This window comes from Centruroides sculpturatus, unplaced genomic scaffold, assembly GCF_000671375.1.
Source record: "Centruroides sculpturatus isolate CEXI.00-Female unplaced genomic scaffold, Cexi_2.0 scaffold525, whole genome shotgun sequence".
Classification (NCBI taxonomy): Eukaryota; Metazoa; Arthropoda; class Arachnida; order Scorpiones; family Buthidae; genus Centruroides; species Centruroides sculpturatus.
The window spans coordinates 454,620-481,826 of record NW_019384791.1 but is presented as its reverse complement, the minus strand read 5'-3'; the positions used below and the strand labels follow the sequence as shown (position 1 = coordinate 481,826).

The 27,207-nt window shown below is 27.9% G+C and overlaps 1 protein-coding gene across 1 annotated transcript in view; it reads left to right on the top strand.

Annotated features, from left to right (window-relative positions):
- The first annotated feature begins 11,339 nt into the window (after positions 1-11,339).
- The window catches only part of LOC111629313 (cGMP-dependent protein kinase, isozyme 2 forms cD4/T1/T3A/T3B-like), a 40,929-nt gene continuing 25,061 nt past the window's right edge, over positions 11,340-27,207 (top strand). The window contains exons 1-3 of the mRNA XM_023373195.1: positions 11,340-12,805; positions 22,160-22,326; positions 25,832-25,945. Coding sequence (XP_023228963.1) covers positions 12,477-12,805; positions 22,160-22,326; positions 25,832-25,945 — 610 coding nt within the window. The 5' untranslated portion in view covers positions 11,340-12,476. The remainder of the gene's footprint in view (positions 12,806-22,159; positions 22,327-25,831; positions 25,946-27,207) is intronic.

Below are 27,207 nucleotides of genomic sequence, written 5' to 3'. Positions count from 1 at the left end.
TGTGCAAAGTTCCAGATTATTGATATGCAAATATGAGCAGAGATAAGATTTTAGTTGGTTTTAACGGATAATAATTTTACTTTGGGGCAATTTAATTGATATAAACATGTAAATGTACGTGTGGAAGAACCGAATTCTTAAACAGATTGTTACTTATATAATATTTTTTAAATTATAAAATATTTATAGGCCTATACCTATTCATCTTTATTCAGTTTGTATTATTACTATACAAATAATAAAAGTTTTAAATTAATTCAGACTTTAAAGTGTTTTATATTTATTAGATGTTTCTTTGTTTTAAATGATAAATATTGAATAAAATTTACTTAAACCAGTAGTGCAATTGCTGAGAAGAGAGTCGTCCTAAATTATGAAGTGACAGACGTTCATGATATACACATATGACAAGTAGATAAAGCGGCGATATCCCATCATACACTGCCGCTGACGTCACGCAAGTTCTCCCTCGGCGCGATCACCACTACGCTCAACGGAGTCGATCGGTATGCACTTCAACACCGGCTAGCATCCACGCTGTTTTGATAACAATGATATTATGATACGCTGTTCGTCCTCGTCTTCATCAATTTTCAAAATTTAAAACGTCATCTAACGATATTGACAGTAAGAATCCATCCAACAAGAACTGTTTGAATGACTCCTGAAAAAGTAGAATCGTTGCCCTTCTTCTCTCACTTGCTGTACGAAAACAATCCTCCCAATCCTAAACGGATGATGGATTATATAGAAGATCCCATCAGCGAAGTGGTGAGAACCCAAGAAGAGATGATTAGAAAGCTTCGGGAATTATTGATGGAGAAGGAAGAGGAGATCATGAGGCTAAAAAGCCTCGTGGATAAGTATAAATCCGTTTTAGTGCCCTATAATCGATGCAGTGGCAACGGTAGGAGAAAAGTAAGGGCACAGGGTATATCGGCAGAACCACACTCCTTAAAAAATATTCAAGAACTTATACAGACTACATTTCCAGAATATCCTAAATCTGTTAGGTAAGTTCAGCTTTTTTTGTTACTAAAAATAGATACTAGGTGTATTTGCGCGGTGTACAGAAAGGGTGTTACAACTCAAGAGAGGCATTCGGAGCTCGTTCCAGAATTTACAGCTTTAGTGCTATTTAGATTTTAACAAAGATGGAATTGCAGCCTAGTTGGGTACAATTTAAGGATTTTGTATATTATTTCTTAAATATTCTTTGGGATAATGGTATAACATATGCGTCTAGTGAATTCAGAAGGTATCTGCACCTGCTTCGACACATCATAAGCAGGTAGAGTTTTATAAATTTTAAAATATTTCTCTTTCTCTTTTTTTGTGTGAATTTTGCAATAATTAAACTTAATTAAGAACAAGATGTATATCTTAATTATTGCACTGTGTAGAATTTCAATGAATCTTAATTAAAAAATCACGTACGTAGTAAACTAAAAATGTGCTATTTTATAGTCACTTAAAAGTACAGGATATAGCTTTGCTTGTTGTTACGTGCTTCTGCATCTATAATTATCTCCCGCCGTTCGTTTCCACACCTTAATCACATCTTTACGAGAAAGATGACGATGATGATGATCAATTTGTGATAGTAATGGTTATTTTTTCTTATTATTGATTGATGATTAAGCATAATCTGGTAGTGTGTCAATGTTAAACATTTTCCAATCTAGGACAAAGGACGTTGCAAAATAAGATTTGCAGTCTACAAGTTTCTGGCCTATTTTGGAAAAGTTCTATGCTACACGACGTCTTCCAGGCTGCTTAACTTCTTTTTTTTTTAAATCTTGTTTGTATCGAAAAAATTCTTCGCTGTTTAATGTCCATAACTGAATCTACAAGAAGCATATATTTTGCATTTGCCTTTTAGAAATTTAAAAATGTTCAGCTATGTTATAAGTAAATATCATATTGAGCAATACTTTAACAAGGTTATATATTTTCATTAATATAATAGTATTATAAAATTTTAACAGACTTCACTTGCGAAAAGAGTATGATGAAAATAACCCTCTTAGCAAACCTCTTCAGAAGACTCTACTTCTGAAATTATGCTTTAAAGAACAATTAACAGAAGCAATCAGGGCTGGACTTGCTAGACTTGTGGCCCTTCTCCTCTACTTAATTATGATAAAGGTAAAAATGTGAGGCCCTAAAATGCAGTGTGTTTAGCTTAAGTGCCAATCAGGCCGTAGCAGCAAGGCATCTTTAATACTAAACTAGTACAATTACACGATAATAATCGACTCTGAGTACGAAAATATATGCCATAAATTATTTTGTTCTTGTATTTTCCATCCAATCTCGAAAGTACATACGTACAGTATTTCTATAATAATTTCTATAATAAAATTAATAAATAGTACTGTTCGCATTATCTAATTCTACTTTTATACTACTTTTTAAAACAATTTTTCTCTATTCTAACAGAACAATAATATTTTAATAATAGATTCTATAAAGGAAAAAACTGCAATAAATACCTTTTCCGCATACATCTCCAAGTGTATTTATATATATAAATATAGTAGCATTTATATTAGTTTAAATTCAATTTATTAATTTAATATCCTGGTAGTAAGTTCGCTCTCAATGGGCACAATCTTTATATTAAGTTACATTGACTTTGCGGATGTCACTTTTTTATGCTTCATTCTCGTGCTACTACAGTATATTATAACACTAGACTATATGACTATTTACTGAGTAGATTCTCTATTACGTTATTAAAATATAAAAATTAATAAGAGCGCCCTGTTACTAACATAACATAACATTAAGCTTTCATACAGATAAATATTAAGTCAACTTCTAAACTTCTTAATCTAAACAATCAATAATTAGATTAGCTTCAAAATTATCAGTATTAAAGTCCTTAGGGAAACCCAGAGTGGCAAATTTCCCTGACCCCCGAGGAATTGAGGGTCCTTATTTTACTTTAATATAACATTTTTATGCATTGGGCTCAGGCCTCCTTACCATTTGACTACTAGTGATTTGTACTATAATAGCATCACTACTTACCCCGAATTGGAGGGAGGTTTGAAGAGTTTATATACTGTGTACAGTTAATTAAAGCGGCATTATTTGTAGATTGTATATTAAATTAATAGAAAGAGTACATACTACTATAGTAATATCAACTTCTACAGTTTTAATTAATATTTTATTAGCATTACTTCATCATAGTATGCAACACAGTTTGCAACTCAGTCATTATTCACCATACATTACTGTTTGGAAGACCTTCAAACTGTAACTCATTTAAAATGCTGTTACAAGAATAAAAAATAAACAAATAATATTTATTTTTTTTAATATATACTTTCACTTATTAATAGCACAGAAGGTTATTTTTTTCTTACTTATCAAGATAATATTTTTGTCTGTAGTTATTATTACTCTAGAAGTGTTAAATATATTAACTATTGGATTAAACATACTCCTGATTTATGTATGTATATCTAAGTACATAATCCATAATTTTGAAGAGGGAAATTTATTTTTTTATCTTTACTGATAAGTGTGTAATGCTACTGCACTGCAGCAGAATTTTGTAAAGTTGTGTAGCTTTTACCCTGAGATTTTAAGCATATGTTACATATCAAAGCCCTTGTTTGTTTACTTTAATCTACAATAAACAGTAACTAGATTACAAATAAAGCTTCGAAAGTATCCAAAATTTCAATTTAACTCGTTAGAAATATCCGAAATGTTTTGAAAATAGAAATTATTCGAAATTCGAAGTTGTTGAAAATAAATTTCTGCCAAAATCTTGACCAAAAATAAATTCTAAAAAATAGGAAAAGAGATTATTTTTCTGCCAACAACAAGATAAAGAAAGTCGAATTTGGAATTTGATACTTTGCACCTTCGAGATAAAAATCTATATTTATACATGTTGAAGCATCTTATCGAAGTCCGACCTATATTTTGATAAATTAATAAAGTTTAATCAATGATTCATATATTCTCGTACTTCCACGTCTTTGCTTAGACGTATACTGCTATAACAATAATTTATGGCTTTGATAGTCAACTAAATACTACATAAATATTTAAAAAATACTTTTTTAGTATCACTCGAACCCGTTCTTGTTCCTAAAGAAGTATTTAGTTGTTACAACACGAGCTTGTAGGATGAGTTTTTCCAGTTTGAAGAAGCTCTAAGCGCATCCCCTCTGCGTATTATATGAAAGATTAATGCTGTAGTAACTTTATTGGCAAGCTTCCACTTTAAAAAAATATTTAAAGAATAGAAGTTTTGCAATTTTATTACGCTATATTATTTTTCTAACGTGTAGAAGTAAGTTGATGTATAAGAAAATAGTAATGAAATCGTACACGATTACACAAAATACTATTACCGTACTACAGAAGAAAACTCTGAACTTTATCATAGTACAGAAGCCAAGTTTAAGTTTAAATAATTATTTTTATAATTTTTATGGTTTTAATTAAATGAGTAAATTATTATATTTAAAATAATGCACGCTGAAGTTTGTTACTGCAGTATTAGTAGTAGTAGAGGCGACATTCTTGGCTCTGGGTTACTTATAATTCCTTCAGGGAATTTCCTGTACTGTTTAATGTAAAAATTCTTTTAAGTATGAGATTATATACTTCAAATCACGTTCGCTATGAAAGTATTAAAATTGGCTAAGAACTTCACTTAATTTGTAGTATAATACTTTCTAAGCATTCGTACAATAAATAAGATGACGCGAATGGTACAAATTGTTACTGTTGTTGTAAAATAGAAATGCGTTAGACATTTTCCATGTGGGAGGTTGAGGTATTTTTAGTAAAGATCGCTGACCTTTGAACCTCATTTCCGCCAGAAGCGATGACACTTTACGTAACTTCATGTTTGTTTTACAATCACGTGTTACATCTTTGTTACTATAATTGGATCTTCTCATACTTTCTTCGTGTTTCTGGAACAGCTCATTTGTCTGTTACATTAATTTTGATTAAACAGCGTGTATTATGTGATGATAAGTGTTTATTATGATACAGAGAAGAATGAATGTGCTCTAGTATGCGTTTATCTTAAGCGAGAAAATTGGTTAACGTGTATGCAGTCTTACACAGTTTAGAGTCAATTAATAAAAATCCTATTCACTAAACATTAAAAAAAACTGTCTGCACGCAGTCTTAAGTGTCACACAAATGTACAGTCAATCACGGAAAGTTTTAATACAGACGTAAATCTGTTAGTTAGAAATGTGAAGTGCAAATGTGCCACTCGACATTAAGTGAATAAGCAGGTAGCACGATAAAAAACCCGAACAGCTGTCGTCGACTGTCATAAGAACGAAGAAAGCACTCTTTGTAAGGAGCAAGTGTCATTGAGAGACAAAGGCACTCTCCTTATAGACACACGACACTGTTTATACTCCGTCTCCTTGGCATTGTTAATAAAATGCTTTCCACTGTTTACCGTTCGGTCTTTAAAATAAAGAACAAAAAGAAACTTAAAAATAACTCTTTGTTACATATCAAACATAATTCGTCGCGGGATACTCCTCTAAATATTTCAATTATTTACAAGATTTCGCAAGCTCAATCAATTAGGTCAATACACTAGCGTTTGTCTTTGTGTGTGTGTGTGTTTCTGTGTATGACTCAGCTGTACGGTTTAAATGCCATTGTTATAAACATTTGCAACATGTGCTGTTTACATTCGTATATAAACTACTTTTATATTGCCATATCAGTAAATTATTTACTCATATTATCTATTTTTAACATCGTATCTAAATACTATTTTCACTATAAAGTATACTGTAAAACAATACATCTATTATTTCTATATTCAAGATATAGCGTGTTAAAGCACACTATATGCTCTTTTATTTAACTTGTAAAGTAATAATTAATCACTATTTTATAATTATTCTGTATGTAATAGTTTCTAAATATTATATTTCCATTTTAAACTAGGTCCCGATGTTTCTTATGCATAATGGATTTTTAAATTAAACATTATTTTCTATTGCAACATATTATATTAATCTTCCTTCACGCATGATTATATAATTAATTTTATGTAATAACTGTAAGTTGTGCCAAAACTTAAATTTAAATTTACGGCGATATTTTATTCTCGTGTACGCTACATTATGGATAGACAATACTTTTTACCTTGTAAAAAAATAAATATGGCGATGGATGAAAGTTCTGACATAGAATTAAGATAAGAATTTAATTAAAATATTTGTATCTACAAGTTAATTGTTTGATGCATATGATATAATGTCTAAAGGGCATATATTCTATTGTTATCTATGATGTAAGCCCATTGGCGTTTTACAGTACATTATTGGGGAGTCGGGCCAATGATAATGAGTAGGAAAAATTTCTCATTATCGAGGACAGTGCATTCGTTTCTACGCTAATTTTTGTATTATGGCATAAAATAAAAATATGTATATATATCCGGAAGGGGAACAATCTGCTGGTATAAAAATATTGAGGAATATGTCCCCTCTGTATATGAATCGACATCCATGTTTAGTCCTAAACAGTAACGCTCGTCTTTTCATCACGAAAATATGTTTAAATAACACAGTGTTTACAAATTAGGGTAGATATCCGTTGTAAACACTACATTTTTATTTAAATATTAATGCAGATATACTTTAAAGTAGACCGGGTCTAGATTTGGCCTATCAAGTCTAGAGCCATCTTATAGATTGTAAGATTTTATCGTATTGTTCATAAGGAAGAGAAAATTGAATCTTATATTCAAAGCTAAAACTAGAAAGATTAAAAAAAAAAACACTCAATATATAAAAAACAATATAGTCGTGAATGGTTCTTAAGTAGTAATCGTATGCCAACGTCCTTCCGCACTTTGCTAGAGCAACACTTGCACTATTTGTATAATTCTCTGCAGTAATTGGATCCCAGTGCACACTTGGACAGGAGCTTTCTGTTTGTATGTAGGACGCCATTAATGTTGTTGGGTCCAGACGCACTCAGAAAATTTCGTTTGATGTAAAAGCATCAGATTTCAATCTCGTTAATAAAGGTTGAAAATAAAATTGAAGGACGTATCCTCACTTAAGGCCCAACTGTTGGACATAGGTTGCACGGTTTAACGCAGTCCCACTTCACAAACTTGTCTGTTTCTGGAGAATTAAAACTTATACCTGTACTACAAAATACGTTGAGTATACGTAAACGAGGATAATTAATAAAAAAAATTCTTAGGATAGCTTCACCTGCACGAAGTAGAATATTTTTAAATTTATAGTGAGTAGAAATTGTTAATTAAACAGCACGCAACTAGACGGAAAGACAAGACACCCCTGCTGTTAAAAATTCGATTATTTTAAACTAGAGTTGGAACAAGGTTAACACAGTAAACTGCACCAACATGTTTATCATTTGGCGAGTCAGAGGTCGTTTTCTATTTTTAGCAGGGTTATCAGACCTGACTTAGCAGGACGAAGTGGGTGGAATGAGGAACGTTATGGCGTCGGTTAGCCAGTTAAAATTCCTCATCTAATTCCTTTAATTAATTAATTCGAACGTATCCGATCGGTCACTTGTTCGTTATTACGTAAAAAATATTAACTAAATCCCCGCTTACGTGATAGACGAAAAAATTCGTCTATGCGCCTCGTTACGTAAACATTGTTAGTCACGTTCCGTGTTACGATCACGGAATAGGCACCGTTTGGAAACGTAATAATACGGCGTACGTGACATCGTAACAATATCCGAGCTCTTTAAAAATAAAAATTTAATTGTGAAAAAGTATGTTCTAATTGAAAAATTTTAAATATTCCGTCACGTGACGGTGCAACGTAAAAGCCAAACGTAACACGATAACGTGTCTCGGATTTACTTATCGAAAATATTAGAAGAGGTAAAGTTTACACTAGAGAAAAGATATTTAAATATAATACAATCGTACAGGGAATCTGCTGACCCAAATCACGTGATTCGTTACAATTAAAAAAAACACCAGAATTTTTATAACTTTTATTTATTGATTAATTTTTTTCTTCTTAAAATTAAATCGGCTCGAGGGTGTTCGGAATTGATAAACAGCTATAATTATTGCAAACGAGTTAAATTGGTCGGGTTATTTATAGATTGCGATAAGAATAGAAACACCGGTCACGTGACCGAGAATGCATGACTAATCATAAACAATACAAATGTATACATAATAAAATAAAATTAAACTTATGTAAGATTGAAATGCATTACAGGCGATTTTGCGTGTAAAAGTTTAAAATTTTTCAATTGTAAGTACAATACAATCTTGAAAATTCGACATGTACGGCACCGGAAACATATAAGGGGATTGCCGGATTATTGAAAGTAAGATGAATTCAATGGCACGTAGTCAACTGTTAATAATGCAGCAAAACACAGGTCCTATTCATCAAAATATTCGTACGTTCTTCCGTTGCCGGTAATCAATGTTGCAGAGTTGGTAGTTCCCATTAAATTTAGTGGGAAATTGAAGCGAACAGTGGGAAAGTTAGTAGGGATTGGAGTTTGAACTAGTGAGAATCTTGTATACTTGGCGACAGTGTCAGATTACTGGACGTGTCGAACTAGCGAACGGCCGGATAACCGAGAACGTACTGTAGTTAATACTTATGATCAAGTATTGTTTATAGTAAATATTTTGTTTGTAAAATGAATATTTAATTATTTTTGTACGTATTGTTTATTTGTTTTGAAAGAGCTAATTGAAAAGTTCTTAAATATTTCGATTATTGTTAATATTTTTAATAAAATATAAAATTATATAGAGTCGAGCCTCCAATAGCAGTCTCCTCTGAACAACGGCCATCGCACAATAAATCATTTTTCCTGCCTGTGGCCGTTGAGAGGTTTGATCGTACTCATAAAAACGAAGCAATTTTCTAATTTTACAAAAAATCTCTCTTAAATTTTTAATTGCACGTCTGGCAAAATGTTTAATATCTTTAAGAATCCTTAAAATATTTTTAATATCTAAAAAAAAAATAATAATAAATAAACTCGAAAAAATCCCATAAACTGACAAAAATAAAGAAGTTTTGATGCAAATCATAACTAAAACTTGAAATTAAATAAACAAATTTATCTTAAATTTAAATTATTCAAAATTTAAAAGCGCTTTTTCTTGATTAATAAAGCAAATTATAGAATTTGTACTCTAGAATTTAGCTTACCGAAGGAAAAATATTGATTACTGTAATTATATAAACGATAAAAAAAAAACTATAAAATTATAAAATAGAAATCCTGTTTAAGGAAAATGCCCACCAAATCATCTTACAGCAAAAGTCTCGTTAAAACACGCTAGAAATCATCAAATAAATCAAAACACTCTCGTAAAGAACCTGGAATATATCAAAAGTCTCCTTCAAAATATGTAAATTGAAAAAAGTTTCTAAAAATAGATAACAGATTTCCGTGAAACAGACTGGACTTCATTTCCCGGAAAGAACGAACTCCCAAATATTCCTAGAGACTAAAAATATCCATTAAGTTTGTATAAAGTAAAAGTTGCAGCCGACATTTTTGTTCTCCCTTGTTTTTTTTTAACTAAAAGTGAAAATCACGTGACCGAATAAAGTCCTACACTTCGCTCCATTGAACTATAAATAGCATCTACCGCCAAGGTCATGTATCAAGTACTACACCTTGTTCACCTTGAAACTATTCTCTTCTAGCTCTAACCGATCGTAAGCCGGTTGCATTTGTATCTTTTTATAAATCCATCTGCGTTATTTTCCTAAAATAAATATATTTTTACATAAAGTACATTTATATTTTATATTTTCTATTAGATGTGCCTGTCTGTTTTGTTGCGCCATCTATGTTTTGTTTTTTGAAGTAACTGATGTGTAATTATTTTTGATGATAATTAAATTTAATACGTAGTTAATGATAGAGAAAATATATTGAAATCACTTATTATTGTTAGTTTTTATTTTCTCAAAATGAACGATTTTTGTATTGTGCGTTTGACTCTCTGCAACGATTTACAGCGCTCAGTATCGTGCGTTTAGCTTACTACAACGATTGCAGCGCTCAGTATCGTGCGTTTGACTCACTACAACAATTGCAGCGGTCAATATTGTGCGTTTGGCTCACCACAACAATTGCAGCACTGAGTATCGTGCGTTTGACTCACTACAACAATTGCAGCGCTCAATATCGTGCGTTTGGCTCACTACAATTGAAGCGATCAATATCGTAGGTTTGGCTCACTACAATTGCAGCGCTCAATATCGTGCGTTTGGCTCACTACAATTGAAGCGATCAATATCGTGCGTTTAGCTCAGTACAAGAATTGCAGCGCTGAGTATCGTGCGTTTAGCTCTCTACAATAAACTGCAGCGCTCGGAATTGTTTTTATGTCTGTATGTGACTTTGTAACTTTGTATATTCTTTTTTAAAGTGATTTTAAACATCTACTAGAGCGCTTATCGTGTATACAATTGTTACAAACCGATGTATCGAGTCGACAGAGGAGACAGATTAGCGAACAAGTGTCGCTCTGGCGTCACCCCAAGTGGAATTCTATTTATAGAACGTTAGCAATTATTGTGTTTCCTATAAATACAGGAGGTCTGTTGTCCTCGCCGTTGTTAAATCGATATAGAAGTCAACTTATAGTTCAAGTACTGCCTTTGATAAATAATGCCAAGTAGTTGTTTAAATGGTCGTACCTCTTGTCGCCAGTTTGATCGTTTCTTAAAACATCAATCGTTCATTTTGTTTTTTAATTTTTGAGCATTCTTAAGCATTAAAATAAGTCAGAGTTAAATGGAGAAATCACCAAACACGTGAAAGTCAACTGATTGATCAATAGACCTTGATCTCTTCGTAATGCTTCAGTTAAATGATTCATAAATGGAGCTGGTATTTTGTTAACAATGATTACAGAATCAATTTCTTTCCCTAAGTAAATGTTTTAATATTCTTAAGTAGTGTTTTATTTACAATTTAAACGATTCATAAGTTAATTAATAAAATGTGGATATAGATAAAACTCCTGTTATCTTATAGGATATATGTTAAAGGCGTGTTAATTGAATGATTGATCACGTGGACTTGGCCTTATGCATCATTTGATATAATATTTTTGATGCTGTTCAAAGTAAATATTTTATAATGCAAATTTTACAGTATAAATGTACTGTACTTTACAGTCTACTTTATAAAATATTAATTATATCTGTTCGGTCTGCTGCTCGTGTTAACTATGCTTTGAGAAATAATGAAATAATTAAAATAGTTTTATTTATTTTTTACGATTAAATGCAGCTTATAATTATGTATTATACATTCAAATATAATAAATGTAATAGAATAATATAAACTAGGTACTATATCAGGTTTAATAGCGGTTATTTTATAGGAAAAGCAAGTACAGTTGCTTGTTTGCCTGTAGAGAGGCCTATTCCTGCTTCAGCTTAAAAGATATTTATAATAAAAAATAATTATATATACGAATAGAAAATTCAAAAGGCCCTGGAAATAATTATTGCTGAGAGTCTCAAGACGTGTTAATCCATCTTGCTAACAAATTTGATTTGTTTACCATTTAGTATAATAGAAAACAGCATAAATATACTTTGTATATTAAAGATTTGTTAAGTGTGTTTCCCAATTTTAGCAGAATTTAGTCCGTATCTCAGAGAAAATCCATTAAATTCAAGTATTGCGCCTGTCATATAAAAGAAGGAAAGTTGCCAAACTTAGCGTCAACAGAGTGATTGAGCACCCGATCGTAATCTTGATGGATATAATTTGACAAAGGTTAACACATGACTTCCATATCAGATTTTCCGTATGGATGATTCCATAACTCGAATATGATATATCAACTAAAACTTTATAATTTTAATTCGATAGCATCAAATTAATTTTCTTTTTTCCATCAGAATTTAGATTATGTTAAAAGAAGGTATTAGACGTTATCTATGATAAAATTTCGAACTTTTAAGCGAAATTTTTTTGTGAAAATACAGAATTTTGTCAGAATATCGATATTGAAACTCAGTTTTGAAACAAGTTAGGTAATAAATTTAGTACAGGTGAATTACCCATGACTACATAAGTTTGTCACAAGTTAAAAATAGCGCAAAAAATGATTTGAGAAAATTCCCCAAGTGTATTGTATCTCTAACTAGAATCCGTAAGTTTATGAACATCTCCACCTACCTAATAACTTACTAAAATATATATATATATTTTTTTTATTTTGTAACTACAGCCTCGGTTTAGCAAGGAACAGGCGGAGTCACAATTTCCGTTATTGGGGTGCAAAACCGATAAACAGTCTAGAGGCACCGACACTTGAACCTCATTCCGCTCTGGTCCTCTGCCAATGTTATGTTTATAAGTAACTGTTAAACGGCGAAAGATTATATGAGAGCTTGGCTTGCACTTTTCCTGACAAATAACTCATTAAGTCGCTGCGTTACGATCTAGAGAAGATGTCATCCATAAGGGAACTTCGGTACGCTTTGCAACAGAAAATCGAAGAAATTCGACAGAGAGACACACTGATAGACAAACTGGAAATGGAATTAGAAGCCAAAAACGAACTAATTCAACAGTTGCAAAATGATCTCGAACTTTATAAAACGGTTATGAAACCACTAACCAAGCAAATGGCAATGAATATGCATTTGTGGGTGGATTCATCGATTAGAAATGGTAAAGTCAAATTGGAAGGACGAACCAAACGTTTAGCTATATCTGCAGAACCCATTCATGCCGATTTACTAGAAAAAAATCTTAGAAAAGTATCTAAGAGTAAACGGTAAGATAAATTTATTTTTATTTAAGTATATCTAAAAATCAATTCTTCCTGCTGGTAATTATTTCCTATAATGCTTTCAAGGACGATAGAAAATTAATAATGGCCACTTTTCATATAAAAATTAATATCCGACGGCTAATAGATTGTAAGTTATTTTTCTTTAATGGATTTATTATAATTCTTTCCCTGTTAATTCTCGCTTATTGAAAAATGTTGCAATACTTCTGGGAAATTTGATTGCATAAATGGAATTACTATAATTTCTTTTAATTCTACGTAATATGCAATTTTATGAAAGCAGAATAAAATTTTTGTACTTTCAGTCAGCTTCAATAAATTACAATCATTTTTAATAATAATACATATATATAATTTAAGACATTCGACGTTATTAATTCGCATAGTGATGATGCTTTTCTCAAGTTGCTCTTAATTTTATTTATAATTTATTATAGAATATTAAATTATTGATTGTTGAATGATAATTGAATCTACCTTTATGTGTTAAATTATCATTTCATTTCTAATTCTTTAATTAAACATTTAATTTTGATGAACTGTTAGAAATGCTGAAGCTCTATGGCTTTTCTATGCCACAGAATTGATTAAACTTGATCGAATATTACATTTATTACCTGTTAAAAACTTTGACATAATAATTATTTTTGTAGTTTAGTGTATTTTTGTGCTTTTGCAAGGATATCCTATCGTGCTTCCTGTCGGAAGGGAGGAAAAAAATTCTACGAAAGTATTACTATCCTCATTGAGTTAGCTGAGTAGAAACCGGGTCATTTCTAAAAGCGTCTAGAATCTCATCTTTTCTTATTTTTTTGCTATGCTCATTAATTTCTCAGCTTTTAAGATTGTTTCGTTAACTGTATCAGTACCGAAAAATTAAAAGAATTATCGCTCTAGTGAATATTCTTCGTTTTCTGTTTTATTTTAGTATCATTTTGCGTATTATATCACATTTATACATCGCAAAAGTAGAGATTCGAGATGCATTTCGTGATAACTTTTGCTATCATTAATTTAACATTTCTACTAATGCCCAGATTTAATTATTATTAGCAAAGTTGAAAGTTTTTTTTTTATTAGAGTTTCAATTTTTAATCAGTGCAACTGATGTTTCAGGTATTACAATATAAAACTATTATAAACATTAATTAATAGAATTAACTGAAGTGTTACTCAAGAGGACTTAAGTTGAAACTATTATCAAATCATTTATTAAATATTCTATAAATGAAACGGCATGGTGATGATAATAAATTATGGATTATTGATCAAAGCTCCTTAGTACACTTAATCTAGTAAAAGTTCCAGGCTTTAAATTTATGCTTAATCTATTAAGCATAAATTTAAAGTCTCGAACTTTTAATTATATTGATCGATACCTCTTGATGCCATATTATTAAGTTTTAGCATATTTTATTTGAATATCAGAGTTTAATTAATTAATACTACCACTGAACATTGGTGTGCCCACCAGTCCAAGTGAATAAAACAATGAATAAACCACTGGTTGTGGGTTTATTCATTCTTCGCGTGTGTAACATCTAAATAGGGTCACCTTTCTACAGAAAGTCTTCCCATACGTCGCATTTCCTTATTGCATAAATCCGATAAATTAATACTAAGTTTTTACGAATCAATCTCGTTTGGTATCAATTTATTGAACGTATTCCTAATACTGTATTACTATTATATTAATCAAACTTTATTCTTGACCCGTTTTATACATGTTGGAATTTAAAGTATATTATCAATCAATATTCGGTCGTGTGTGTTGGCTTTAGTCGGTGTCTACTAGATTTATGGAGGCAGTTTTTCACACATTTTTCCCATTAAATAGAAAGAAGACAACTTTCCCAGGGAGGAAAGTAGTCTACAGGTGACGTTTCAAGTATACACCACATGTTTCGAGCACTAAAATAACTGAAGTAGTTCCCACAGTAACAGCGTGCGAAACTCAGGATAACGGCGTGTATACGAAGGGCGATTTTCACTCACATCTACGTGTCGTAAGATTGTAAAAGGCCAAACTTTTAGATTTTTCCTCTTGTCATCAGCTAGATATAAAATAGATACGACTTAATTAGGTTCTAAGCAATTAAAAAATTAAATACTTTAAAACCCAATTACGAAGTTCAATCTCAATAAGATTTAGTGCAACAAAACTATTTTAAAAGCATAAATTAGTAGAAACATTTCACATGTGTAACTTGCAGCCATTTAACATCAGACTAATTGTGGAGAAACGATGAACTCATTACAAGGAGCACCACTTAAAAAAGAAAAATGGAAAAAAGGGCTGAACGTTAATAACATAAGATGCTATTTCAGTAAAAAAAAAAATACGGTCATGTTATAAATATGCAGCACACCTTCTGTAAATAGCTCTCTATTTATGCAGACTAAGTAAACTTCTACAGTTACCCAGTACTTTGATAAACTTAAAACTATAATAATAATAGAAAAAAGAATTAATAAAATAATATGCTAAATCTTCAAGAAAGTATTTATATACAATCAAAGAAACCGCTTAATTTCAACAGCAATCGTCGTTTAGAGTTTTGAGATATCGGCAAAGTTGAATTAAATGGACTTTAGATCTTCTGTAAGTCGCGTCTTTTTATGAATCGAGAAATTCGTTATTGACAAAAGGTACAAGGGTTAAGAGACGGAGGTGGTCCTAGTGTCTAGAAAAAAAAGGGGAAGAAATGTAAATATTTAGCCAGCTAATACGTCTTGTATATCGTGCAATTAACGATTCGAAAGCATAATGGTTTCTTATGTTAAGAGCGACACATTATACTGTACTTGAAAGTAATAATTTAATTGTACTTTTTGACGTCTTGAAGTTTGTTGATGATACTGGAAGAAGTTGAAATTAGTTACAAAAATAGCAAAGAATAAAAGCATTCCTTTCTCTGGCGCCGTTTGTGTTTTTCAGTCCCGCTTTAAACATAACGAAGGTTGTTTTGGCTAAAGTTTCTCGATAAGATCGTGTTTAAAACTTTTTATTTTATAAATATTATTTTGTAGAAAAATATTTTCCGCTATTATAACATTCAGGAACGGCCGAAATTAACATATTCTTTACATTTAATTTTAGCCTGTGATGCAAAACGTTGCGTGATATTAAATGAAAGGTGAACTGCTACCGGACGTAGGATATTATGAATTAAATTTTTTTGCTCAAGTTTTATATATCATTGATATGTAAACTACGTAGTAAACCATTCCAAAAATTACGTAACTGTTCCATGTTTTTTAAGTTTGTCTCTATCGCGATTATTTGCAATGCATGGGATTTATTTCTCGACAAATATTAACTTATTTTTTTGAAAATATTTAATTTAAGTGCTTTAAAATAAATAGAAAAATTATTTATCTACCAAACTATTTTAAAATTACGATAAATAAACATAATATAGAATTTCTGTAATAATAATAACATATTTATTTTAAAAAAATTGTGAAATAAAAACAATTGTAGACGGCGCATTAAAGGAAACGAACGCCATCTGTGTAACAATACAGAAATTTAATAATAAAATTTGAAATTAAAAATAAAATTTGAATTTATTATTTTTTTTCCTGAATGATATTTAATTATTAATTTTGATTTAAAATAGATATAATATTAAAAATATTTTAAGATTTATAACTCAATATCTTTTAAGAATAATATTTAATAAATTTTGAGTTTAAATGATTTTTCATAAATACATCACTTTACATTTTATAAATACATCACTGTAGAAGCATAATGAAGTGTTAATATATGTAGAATAATTTATATGTATATAAACTATTTAAAGTTTTCAAAATAAAATTTGTAATACTTGAAATAGTAATCGGCATTATCCCGAACGCGAAAGCGATACGGAAATATTTATATCAATATTTTATGATAAATAATTAGATTTAAAATATTTTTGCAATATTTTAAGAAATTTTAATGAGAAATGGGATTAGGATATGAATTTTAGTGGGCATTTAAAAAATTTCAGTAATAAATTTGTTTTGCGTGTCGTTAGCTTTTGGTTTGTTGTTTCGAAATCGCTGTTATTCCAATTGCATGTGTTTGCTATTTTTAGGCTTTGTTTTTGTACAGGATGTTACATCATTGGCAATTCGTAGATTTATTTCTTTCCTTGTGGGTATATATCTAAACTTTAAACTAACATTTTATCTAAACAATTTTAACGGTCAGTGACATTTCTATTAATTAGCACGAACAACAAGAGATTAAAAATAATTATAACTGTTTTTTAAAAATTAAACAGTTTCTTTCTTCATCAAAATTGTTTAATTGTATTGGCTTCAAATTTTTTAATTTTATTACATATTTGTACATTTTAATAATAAAAATCAACATTAAAACTAATTTGAATTTAATACTCGATTCGCCTACAGATGGAGCTGCAGATTTAAATTATACGTTTTATTGATATCTATGAACACAATATGTTTTTTTTTTTTAATTGCTATGTTTATCAATCAATATATTTCATTTCTGAATTAAATTTTTTATTTTTATTATTTTTAAATAATTTAAAATAGTCTACTAAATAAAAACACGTAAATTATATAAATATGCAAATTACACATTGCGTTCTCCATACTATTGCAGCTTTCATTAATCATTTTAAATTTTGTTTTGAATAATAATTTGCAGTAGGGCTTCAAGCAAATATAATTTATGCAAAAGCTATTATTTTATCATTATAACAACACTTCTCACTGGGGGGAAAAACACTAATTTCACAAACAAATTGGATCGTGTCAAACTTTTTTGTTTCGCGGCGAACTATAAAACATGTGAAATTTTTTTGCGCACTTCGTGTACAAAATTAAAAATACATTAATGTCGCGTTATTAGCGACAAGAGTATTACTCCGACTAAAAAAAAAGTATATCACATACAGAAAATACTCTTTTATTCATATTCAAAACGATACAACTAAGGCCGATATTCTTGAAACGAGTCTTCTCGGGGCGGATTGTTTCCGCATTACTTACAGTTTAAAAATATAAAAATAAAAAACAAACATTTACAAAAGCCCGAATAAACACAAATATTTTATGCTTACAATTGTATCATTAATATATTTTAATTACGAATAGCTATGTGTTTTCAAACACCAGCTTAATTATATTAATTTTAGATACAAGAGAAGATAATTTTGCCCATAAATTCGGCAAAGATATCTTATTTTATCTAAAATATTGCAGCACATAAATATTTAATATTTTAATTAATTTATTTCAGATAATTCAATGGGTTTTAATACAAATTCGTAGGATTCTCGATTAGGTCAAAGTTTTCGGCAGGAATTTTAATGTAGATATAAAATCATTCCAGACATTTCTAATCCAAAAATGTTTCTAATTTTTATCGAAATTAAAGGGATTTATTTTTACAGATTAAAGGAAAACTTAAAGAGATTATAATCATGTTTTTCACTGAAGATAGATGCTCTAGAATTCAGAGTTTAGATTCTAGAACCTTATACATAACAAATTTTAAACTTTTCCAAATTTTGAAGATAATTTTCTGTTTCTAATATTTAACATTAAAAATAAATAATAACTTATTTATAAGCATGTAAACATCTTGATATAGTTTCTATTTAAAAGGTCATGTGATTAGATTCCAATTAACTCTTTTAATTAGATAATTATATAATACTATATCAGGGAGATAAGACGTTGTAATTCATTAATAAATCCTTTATTAACCAAGATTATTAAGACTTTTCATCATAAACAACATTGAAATAGGTTTTCTTTATCATACCTTTACTCATTGGATATTCATGAGTCACATGTGACATCCAATCAAAATACTGTATATGGTTTACTTCTGTTGAATGAATTGTTATTGTCCTGTCAAAGATTTAACTTTTTGTGTTATGTTTTGTTACCTAATAAAGTAGATATACTAACTTGTAAGAATTTAATTGCAAAATATGGTGTAAACAATAATGGCATGAGTCAGATTAAGAAATTTATTGAATGTTTCTGGTCTTTGAACTTATTCTAATTTATAATTAAAATAATGGTTGCTAATGTTCCTACTTAATCATTAGATTTATCTACTTTTATAATTTAATAGCATTTAAATATAGTTTACAATATTTAATGTTTTCAAATCTTGCAAATCCATTATGTGGCATAGATCTATTTCTGTGCGAGTGTAATGAAAACATTAGTTGTATTGTGTATTGTTTTGATTTGTATAATAATTACATGTTAAAATGTACTATGAAAGAGTGTATTATGATATGCCAATGAAGTAAATCATTCTATTATTCAGTTAAAGTTTCTATTAATGATTAATTTTGAAACAATTGTATTGTTTGACATTAATTTAGATGTGCTCCCTATTTTTACAGATTATACTATAATTTTAAAGTGTATGTTACATTAAACAAACAGTAATGGAAATTATATTCCTGCAATTTAAATGATAGAATAAGAAAAACTCCAGTGAGTTTGAGTTTTGAAAAAGTTTAAGTTTCTTAATTTGCAATTTAATTTATAAATAAATAATTTGCAATTTAATTTATAGAATGAAATGTAACTATTATCTAATGGTATTATTTTTCCATTATTATCCTTTTTGTAAATAGGATAAAATTTTCTATATAAAGTACCATTTATTTTGAAGAAATATAATTTTTCACATATCACACAAACTGTATTAAACTATGGCTAAGTTTTAGAATACCTAATGTAAAAGCAAAGTTTGTATAGGAAAAATAAATCTTTAAAATTGTATTAAAATTTGGAGCTTCTTTATAATGATGGAAAACAAACTGTGTTTACTAGAGGATATGTTAAATTGTATGGTAATATTTTAAAGAAACTCAAATAAATGATTAGACTATAGAAGTGTTACAGTTAGAAGACATTTGTGTTCTATAGAAGTGTATCACTGCCAAAAGATTTTCAATTACAGTAGAATTTTCATGGTTTTTTGCTCTTATTTCATTATACATTTTGACTGTAGGCCCTCCTCAGATTATGAAAACTCTGAGTGAAATCTTTTAGTAGTGTTACATTTGTAAAATTCATCTATTTAATATTTATTCAAAATAATACCATACTGGTAACAGGTTTTTTTTGAAAAATATATGTGATGATGATGTATTAATTTTCAATTGAAGTATTTTTTTCCATATTTGTAATGCTCATTTTGGATTAGTGGTATAATGGCTTTCTAATATTAGCCAGAAGAAAATATTTCAAGTATTAACACAATATTTTGTTGTATTTTATATCAGAAAGAAAAGAGAAAAAACTGCCAATAACACATCACATTTTAAAGGTTTTACATGAAATAGAAAAACCAATAAATGCAACTTTTTATTTGTTTAACAATAATAATATATTTACCATAAGAAAAAAAGTAATATAAATGTATGTATGATTGAAATTCTGTATATAACTATATGAAATAAAATTGTTTCTATTAAAAAGGCAAAAACAAAACAAAATTACATGAAAAGTGGATGGGATAAAAAATGCAGCATATGGGCAATCTGCCAGGGGATAGTGCCTCCAAAGGATTTTTAAAGGAACCGGTTACTATCTAAATGTTAGACAAGTGAGGAAAACCTGGAAGATGGCCAGCTCATTGGTTGGATACAAAACCCCAACCATCCATTACTTGTTAGTGATTTTTATCCACTCATTTACTGGTTGGCCTAATGAGAAGTTTACAATAGAATGTCATATTTTATAATTAGTTCATTAGTGGAAGATTACAAAAGATCTTAAGATACATTAATTAAGCAAGCAAATTCTGATAAAATATTTAATGATTTAATTTCTAACTATTATGATTGAAAATCTTACTAACAAATCTATTGGCTAATTTAGAATTAGTTTTATGTATATTTATTGAATATTCTTGTTGGTGAGATCCAGTTTTATTTTCAAGTGGTTTTTATATGGAAACACCAGTTCATATATAAACATATCATAGCCTATTGATATCTAATTAGGGTTGTCATAAATCTGGGTTTGGACTGGAAAGTCTTGGAATTGTGGCAATAACTAGGATTGTGTTCAGAAGTAGGATCTAAATTTCTTTGTGTGGGAAGAAATAAAGAAAAAATAAATTATTTATAGCTGCAACAATAATTCTATGGTTTGGAAGATTGTTATGGACTAACTGCCTTGGCCATCCGGCCTATTATATATCCAGCCCTTATATTTTAATTTTAAAAAATATTGTATTATTATTACATCTGTATTATACGATAAAAATATTAATAAAATTAATAAAAGAATGAAATTGAAAAGTAATATTAGTTAAGCCAAACTGAAATTATTATTATATTTAAATAGTAGCTAAAAATAAATGAATACCAGTTGTTTTTATGTTTATGAGTTAAACCGAAAAGTAAGGGGAATTAAATTTCATCATGAAAAAATTAATGATTAATTAGCTGATGATCATTTAATTTGTTCGTAGATGACTGTTTTATTAAGATTAGATAACATAAAACATTACTGTAATCACATTATTATTCATAGATGTTTGGGACATTTGTCTGGAGTTCAGTTAAAAGGGAACAGTTAATTTTAGATTACTTTGAAACAAGATCAGATATACAGTATATTACAGTAACAACAATTTATGAACAGTCGTATAATAATGATCTATTTACTATTTTTCTTTGTCTTCAACGAATATATACAAGTACATTAAAAATTCATATTTTTTAATAGAATTACATCTGTAGGGGCATTGAGAGTAGTTGCCAGACCCAGAGAAAAAAATTTACATGGGTTCCAAGTGAATAAATTATTCTAAAATTTATTTTCAGTTTTTTTATGGATATATTACTTTTTTACAAAATAAAGAATAATTATTGTTAAGCATTTTATATTATAATAGTGTAAAAATACAAATTGTGGGATAATGTCCAGGCTCCTGTGAATCCCAGGTTTGGAGAATACAGATTTATGTCTTTATGTGATGTGAAATTTACATATTCTTCATAGCAACAGATAAAATCAAATAATTTCTCATGTTTCATAACAGATCATTACTTTGTTATAAAAAAGATCATTATTTTACTTCTGATAATAAATAATCTAATATTATGATGCATAATCAGAAATACTGAATTAATTAAAACTTTTAAAGATGCATCAATTAATATTTCATCACATTTATAAAATATCTATAATTGAATATTTTGATGGTAACAATGTTAACTAGTATAGCATTTATATTAATTAATATTGTTAATTCAGTAAAACTTATTTATTATTCATATTGAATAAATATATAATAATATATTGAAAGTTTTCTGTTTTATTTAACAGATCTAAAGAATTAATTAAAAAGGCAATTTTAGAAAATGATTTTATGAAAAATTTAGAAATTGTACAGATAAGAGAAATCACAGATTGTATGTATCCAGTAATTTATCCAAAAGACAGTCTCATTATCAAAGAAGGAGATGTTGGTAGCATTGTTTTTGTTCTAGAAGGTAAGTTAAATATTGTAATTGTCAATATTTGAAATATTTTATATTTACCAGTATAGAATGATTGACATAGAGAGCAATAATGATATACAAACTTATTAATTTTTATTAATATCTTTGTCTCTGTCAAATTGCAGTTCAGTCTGATTAGTTAGCTAGATAATGTACCCAGAACGAATAACTTATGTGCACAGAAGCAAATGTTTTCAAACTACATCAGATTTCTTCAAGCATTATAATTATTTGCATTAGTTTTTTGCTTCTGTGCACATCGGTTATCAGTTCTGTTTACATTGTTAACTATATATCTTGATGCGATGTAGTGTTTTTACTAGTTAGCTAGATAATATACATCTGAACACAAGTATTTTTTTTTTGGTTTTTAAGTGATAATCATTGTAAAAAATGATTTTGATCAAAACCTGTTCCTTTAGAACTGTATACAAGCATGATTGATTCTCTCTAAACATTTATTTAATATAGATTTCATTTTATGAAATCATGATTATTATTATATAGTACATGCCATGTTTAGTGTTGAAAATTAATGCATGAAAGCTTGTATAGGTATTTTTTATTTTATTAATGATCTTATTTGATAATCTGTTTTCAAATGCAGATCATATAATATTTGATTTTTTATTACTTGATGCAAAATGTAATTTTTGGTGATCTGTCCCACTTTGTTTTCATTCACTCAGACAATTACAACTTTGCTTTACTATAATTTGCAGCAGCAAGAAATTTAATACAAAGCATGTTTTTATAATAAGGTTTTACCTCAAGTATTATTTATTTAAATGATATCCATATCTGTTTAATATTAAAAGGTATTGCCTATTAATAAAAAAATTTGTATAAATCTCAGATGTAAAATTTAATATATTATATTTAACAGTTTTTAATTCAATAATGAAATGTTATACAATCAATTTTTTAGCAAACAAGCATTTTATTTGATAACTGTTGTCTAAAATTAGAATGATTATAATGTAATTTCCATGGACTTATTTAATTTTGCAAAAATGCAGAAAACTCAGATATTTATATCAAATATAAAATTAGAAATTATTTACATAACTAATTATAAAAAGGGAAATTCAGAAAAGGGTTAAGTAGAAGAAAGTATATTAATATAACAAAAGTCTCGTGGCATTTAGCCAAACAAACATGTACTGAAATAAAGTTTCTGAAGTTTGGACAACCTCATTGTAAAGTTTAATATAAAATATATATAATAATTTTTATTATTTGATTTTAATATAAAAAATCATAATATTTTGTGTAAAAGCAAATAATGTAGAGTATCTTTTAATAAGTTTCATTAAATGAATTTTAGATTTAATGGATTAAATTTCTAGAATAGAAAAGATATAATCTAAACATGTAGTCTCTTTTCTAGATCACATTGTTTAGACTAATTTCACAGCATCTAATAGATCTGGTAAATTCATGGTACTCATTAAATTGTGTAAACTTTTGTTTATTTATATTCATAAAGTTCATACAATAATTTAGAAAGATGAATTGATAATATATAAAAAGTATTTTACGTAGATTATTTAATATACTTGTATATAATTAAATGTATATTTTATATCCATATCCTTCCTAACAGATGATTAAACAATGTGAAATTAGTTTATATATTACTTTTATTAGTTACTGTATAACATTTTAAATTAATATTACATTTTGATATTTTATTACAAAATAAGTTCTTTGTTTTATAAGTCATAAAATATTAAACATTTACTAATAACAGACACTTGGCTTTAATAAACATTATCTTTCTTATTAGTTTCTATAGTCATGGTTTAGTGTATATAATTTTTGAAATGAATATCAGAGATAGCTGTTGGATTGTTTATAAATCATATTCTTTCTCTGCTTTTTTTAGTAAACATAAAATATATATGTGTCAGTTTCAAAGTCACTTATCTTTGACTTTGGTAGTTTTTAAACTTATCAGTTTTTTTTAATGCATTTGCAGAGCATATTTAATAATCTTTAAACTCAAAAATTACAATTTATCTATAGTCTACTCTTCTATAAATTGGAAACTGCAGAGGAAGGCAAAGTTTACATTGTTTGAAATTTTTTGCTATTTCTCTAAACCATGTCATGATTTTTTACAAAAATTGTAATATAAGCATAGAATTATTGTTAATTTCACATGGAATTTTTGTTTCTTTTACTGTTATTTTTTCATAAATTTTAAATAACATCATTGTCATGATTACGTTTTAATTGAAATGCATATAACAAATATAATTAAAATAAAAAAGCATTCCTTTCTCTGGCGCCGTTTGTGTTTTNAATGGAAAATTCATGTTATAAACTCAAAGAACTTATTAATGTTAGATTAGTTATTTATCATTATTATACATGTTTATTAAATTGGGTAATTTATATTTCATTATATATATATATAGAAAATTTACAGGATTCAAAAATAAACATGAATTTTGTACTCAGAATTGATGAATAGATTCATATCAAGTTTATCGCTACTTTTATCAATGCATAAGTTACCAGAAGAACTCATTTTATTGATATTATGATTTAATATGTCAAAAATAATGTCCTTTAAACTATTTTATGTATTGATAAATTTTTTATCTATGATTTTAAAAATAATTATCATAGATTTTATGGAACAAAATTAGATCTGTATTTCAGAACAGATTAAAGTTCAAAATTAAAATTATTATCTGTTATAATAATTAATATTCTACCAGTATCTTATTTTTAAGTAAAATTTATCAAGAAAAACTTTTTAAATCATTTCATTAAGAAGTATGTAAATTTATTATTATACTATTCAGAAAAAAGTTGATGATTGGTTATTACAATTTTTTGACAAGCTAATAAGATTTGAAAATTATTTATATTTCTATTTAATGTAAATCACATAAGCTACGATAAGTTATTTTATAACGATATGTCAGATACACAACACATTGTGATAACTGTTCTGTCCAGTTCAAATTGATTGCATGACAGATAAGAAACAGAATTCAGTTTAATTTATGTAGAACAGCTGAATCAACATGCGCTTTCTTTTGTCTTTAAAAATAATGGAAATTAAAATTTGGTTGGTTTGGATAGAGGATGTTTTATACATTCTATACAAGATTTTGATCAATTTGCGTAAGTCTTACATTAATAATGACTCTAGTTTTACATTTATTGAAGAAATAAAACTTCAGTAAGGCTTTTTCTACATTCTGTTGACATATAATATATAATTTCCAACAATAAATTAGTTTTTGGGAATTGATTTTTTTTTATATGATTAAAGATTATTAACCTGAAGATTCTACTTGCATCATCTAATATACAGTAATATAATTTTTTCAGTTTTAATAAATTTATATGACTATAATACATTTTTTATTTGAAATGGCTTTCTGTATGCTATATTCATTTATTAAAACTTTAAATAGATATTCATATTATTAATATAATTATAATAATTTTAAGAATTTTATAATGTTTCTTATAGAAGGGAAAGTAGAAGTAACGAAAGGAGGAAGACTATTATGCCATTTAGGTATTGGTAAAGTTTTTGGAGAGTTAGCAATACTGTATAATTGTACAAGAACTGCAACAGTTAAAGGTATGGTTTTATGTTTATTTATTAGTGTACTCTATTTGCACTGTTGATTTAGAAAATATTGATGTTACTAATTTCAGTAGACATTTTGGCACCCATCCATACAAAAAATTGCTGACTACATTAGTATTATTAAGATACTTCTAAAATATAATGTACTTGATATACTTTATTTTTGTTTTAAGATGTTATATACCCTTTCAAGTCAAAATTGCTTTAGATCAAATTGGATTATGTAGATCCCATTATTTATTGATCTTTTGCCTAAATTGATTTGATGTTTATCTGTTACTGCAAATATGAGAATTTGTTTACTGAATGATACTTACCTTATTCTCATGATTTATTTATGAATAAAGTGCTGAATTTAGCAGCAAAGTTGCTTTTATTAAATAATGGGAATCTGTGTTGCTGTTACTAAAAACAAGAGAATAAATCATCTAAATGTATATGTATAGCCTCAGAATATGAATCTGTTCTAAAATCAACTTGAAATAAAGTTAACTTTAATATATATTAATTCTCACTTTTAATTTTTCTTTGTCAATTTCATGGTTATACTCAATATTTTATTCCTTTCCACATGGTTTTAAAAATAGAAAGATTGTAACTTAATTTTAGATAATCTTTATGTGTTTTTACATTTGTTACTATTAACAAATTTATTTTGATAATCAAAATTAATTTTTCTAACTGTTTATTTCTTTAAATTTTCTGTTTAATATAAAAAAATAAAATATTGTGTTCTGTTCAAATACATGTTTCGTTTTCCTTTTAGTTTTCTTCTTTAATTAAAAAGAATGGATTATAAATTTTTTATAAAATATAATATCAGCTTTAAAAATTAGATACTGTATATGAATAATTCTAAATATAAAGTTACATGCAACTGATAAAAAGGTAATTAAATGGAGAAATGTAGGTTGAAAAGTTCAAATGTGAATATATTTTGCAATTCTTCTTGAACTAGTTATAAAGAGAAGATAAAAGATGCTCTATTTTTAGTCAGCAGACAGTTATGAGAAACAAACACATGCTTATGTTAAAAAATATAAGAAAGCAGAGGAATCTTCATATTATTTTTATTTATATTGTATTGAAATTGGTTGAAATTATTAAATTTATGTATATTATAGGTATTAAAATAAATGGACAAAATACAAATAATAATAATAATTATTATTATTATTTCCTCAGTTATGAAATGTAGTTCAAAAATGTTAATTGCCAAAATAGAAATTAAGAATTATTCATTAATTTTATTT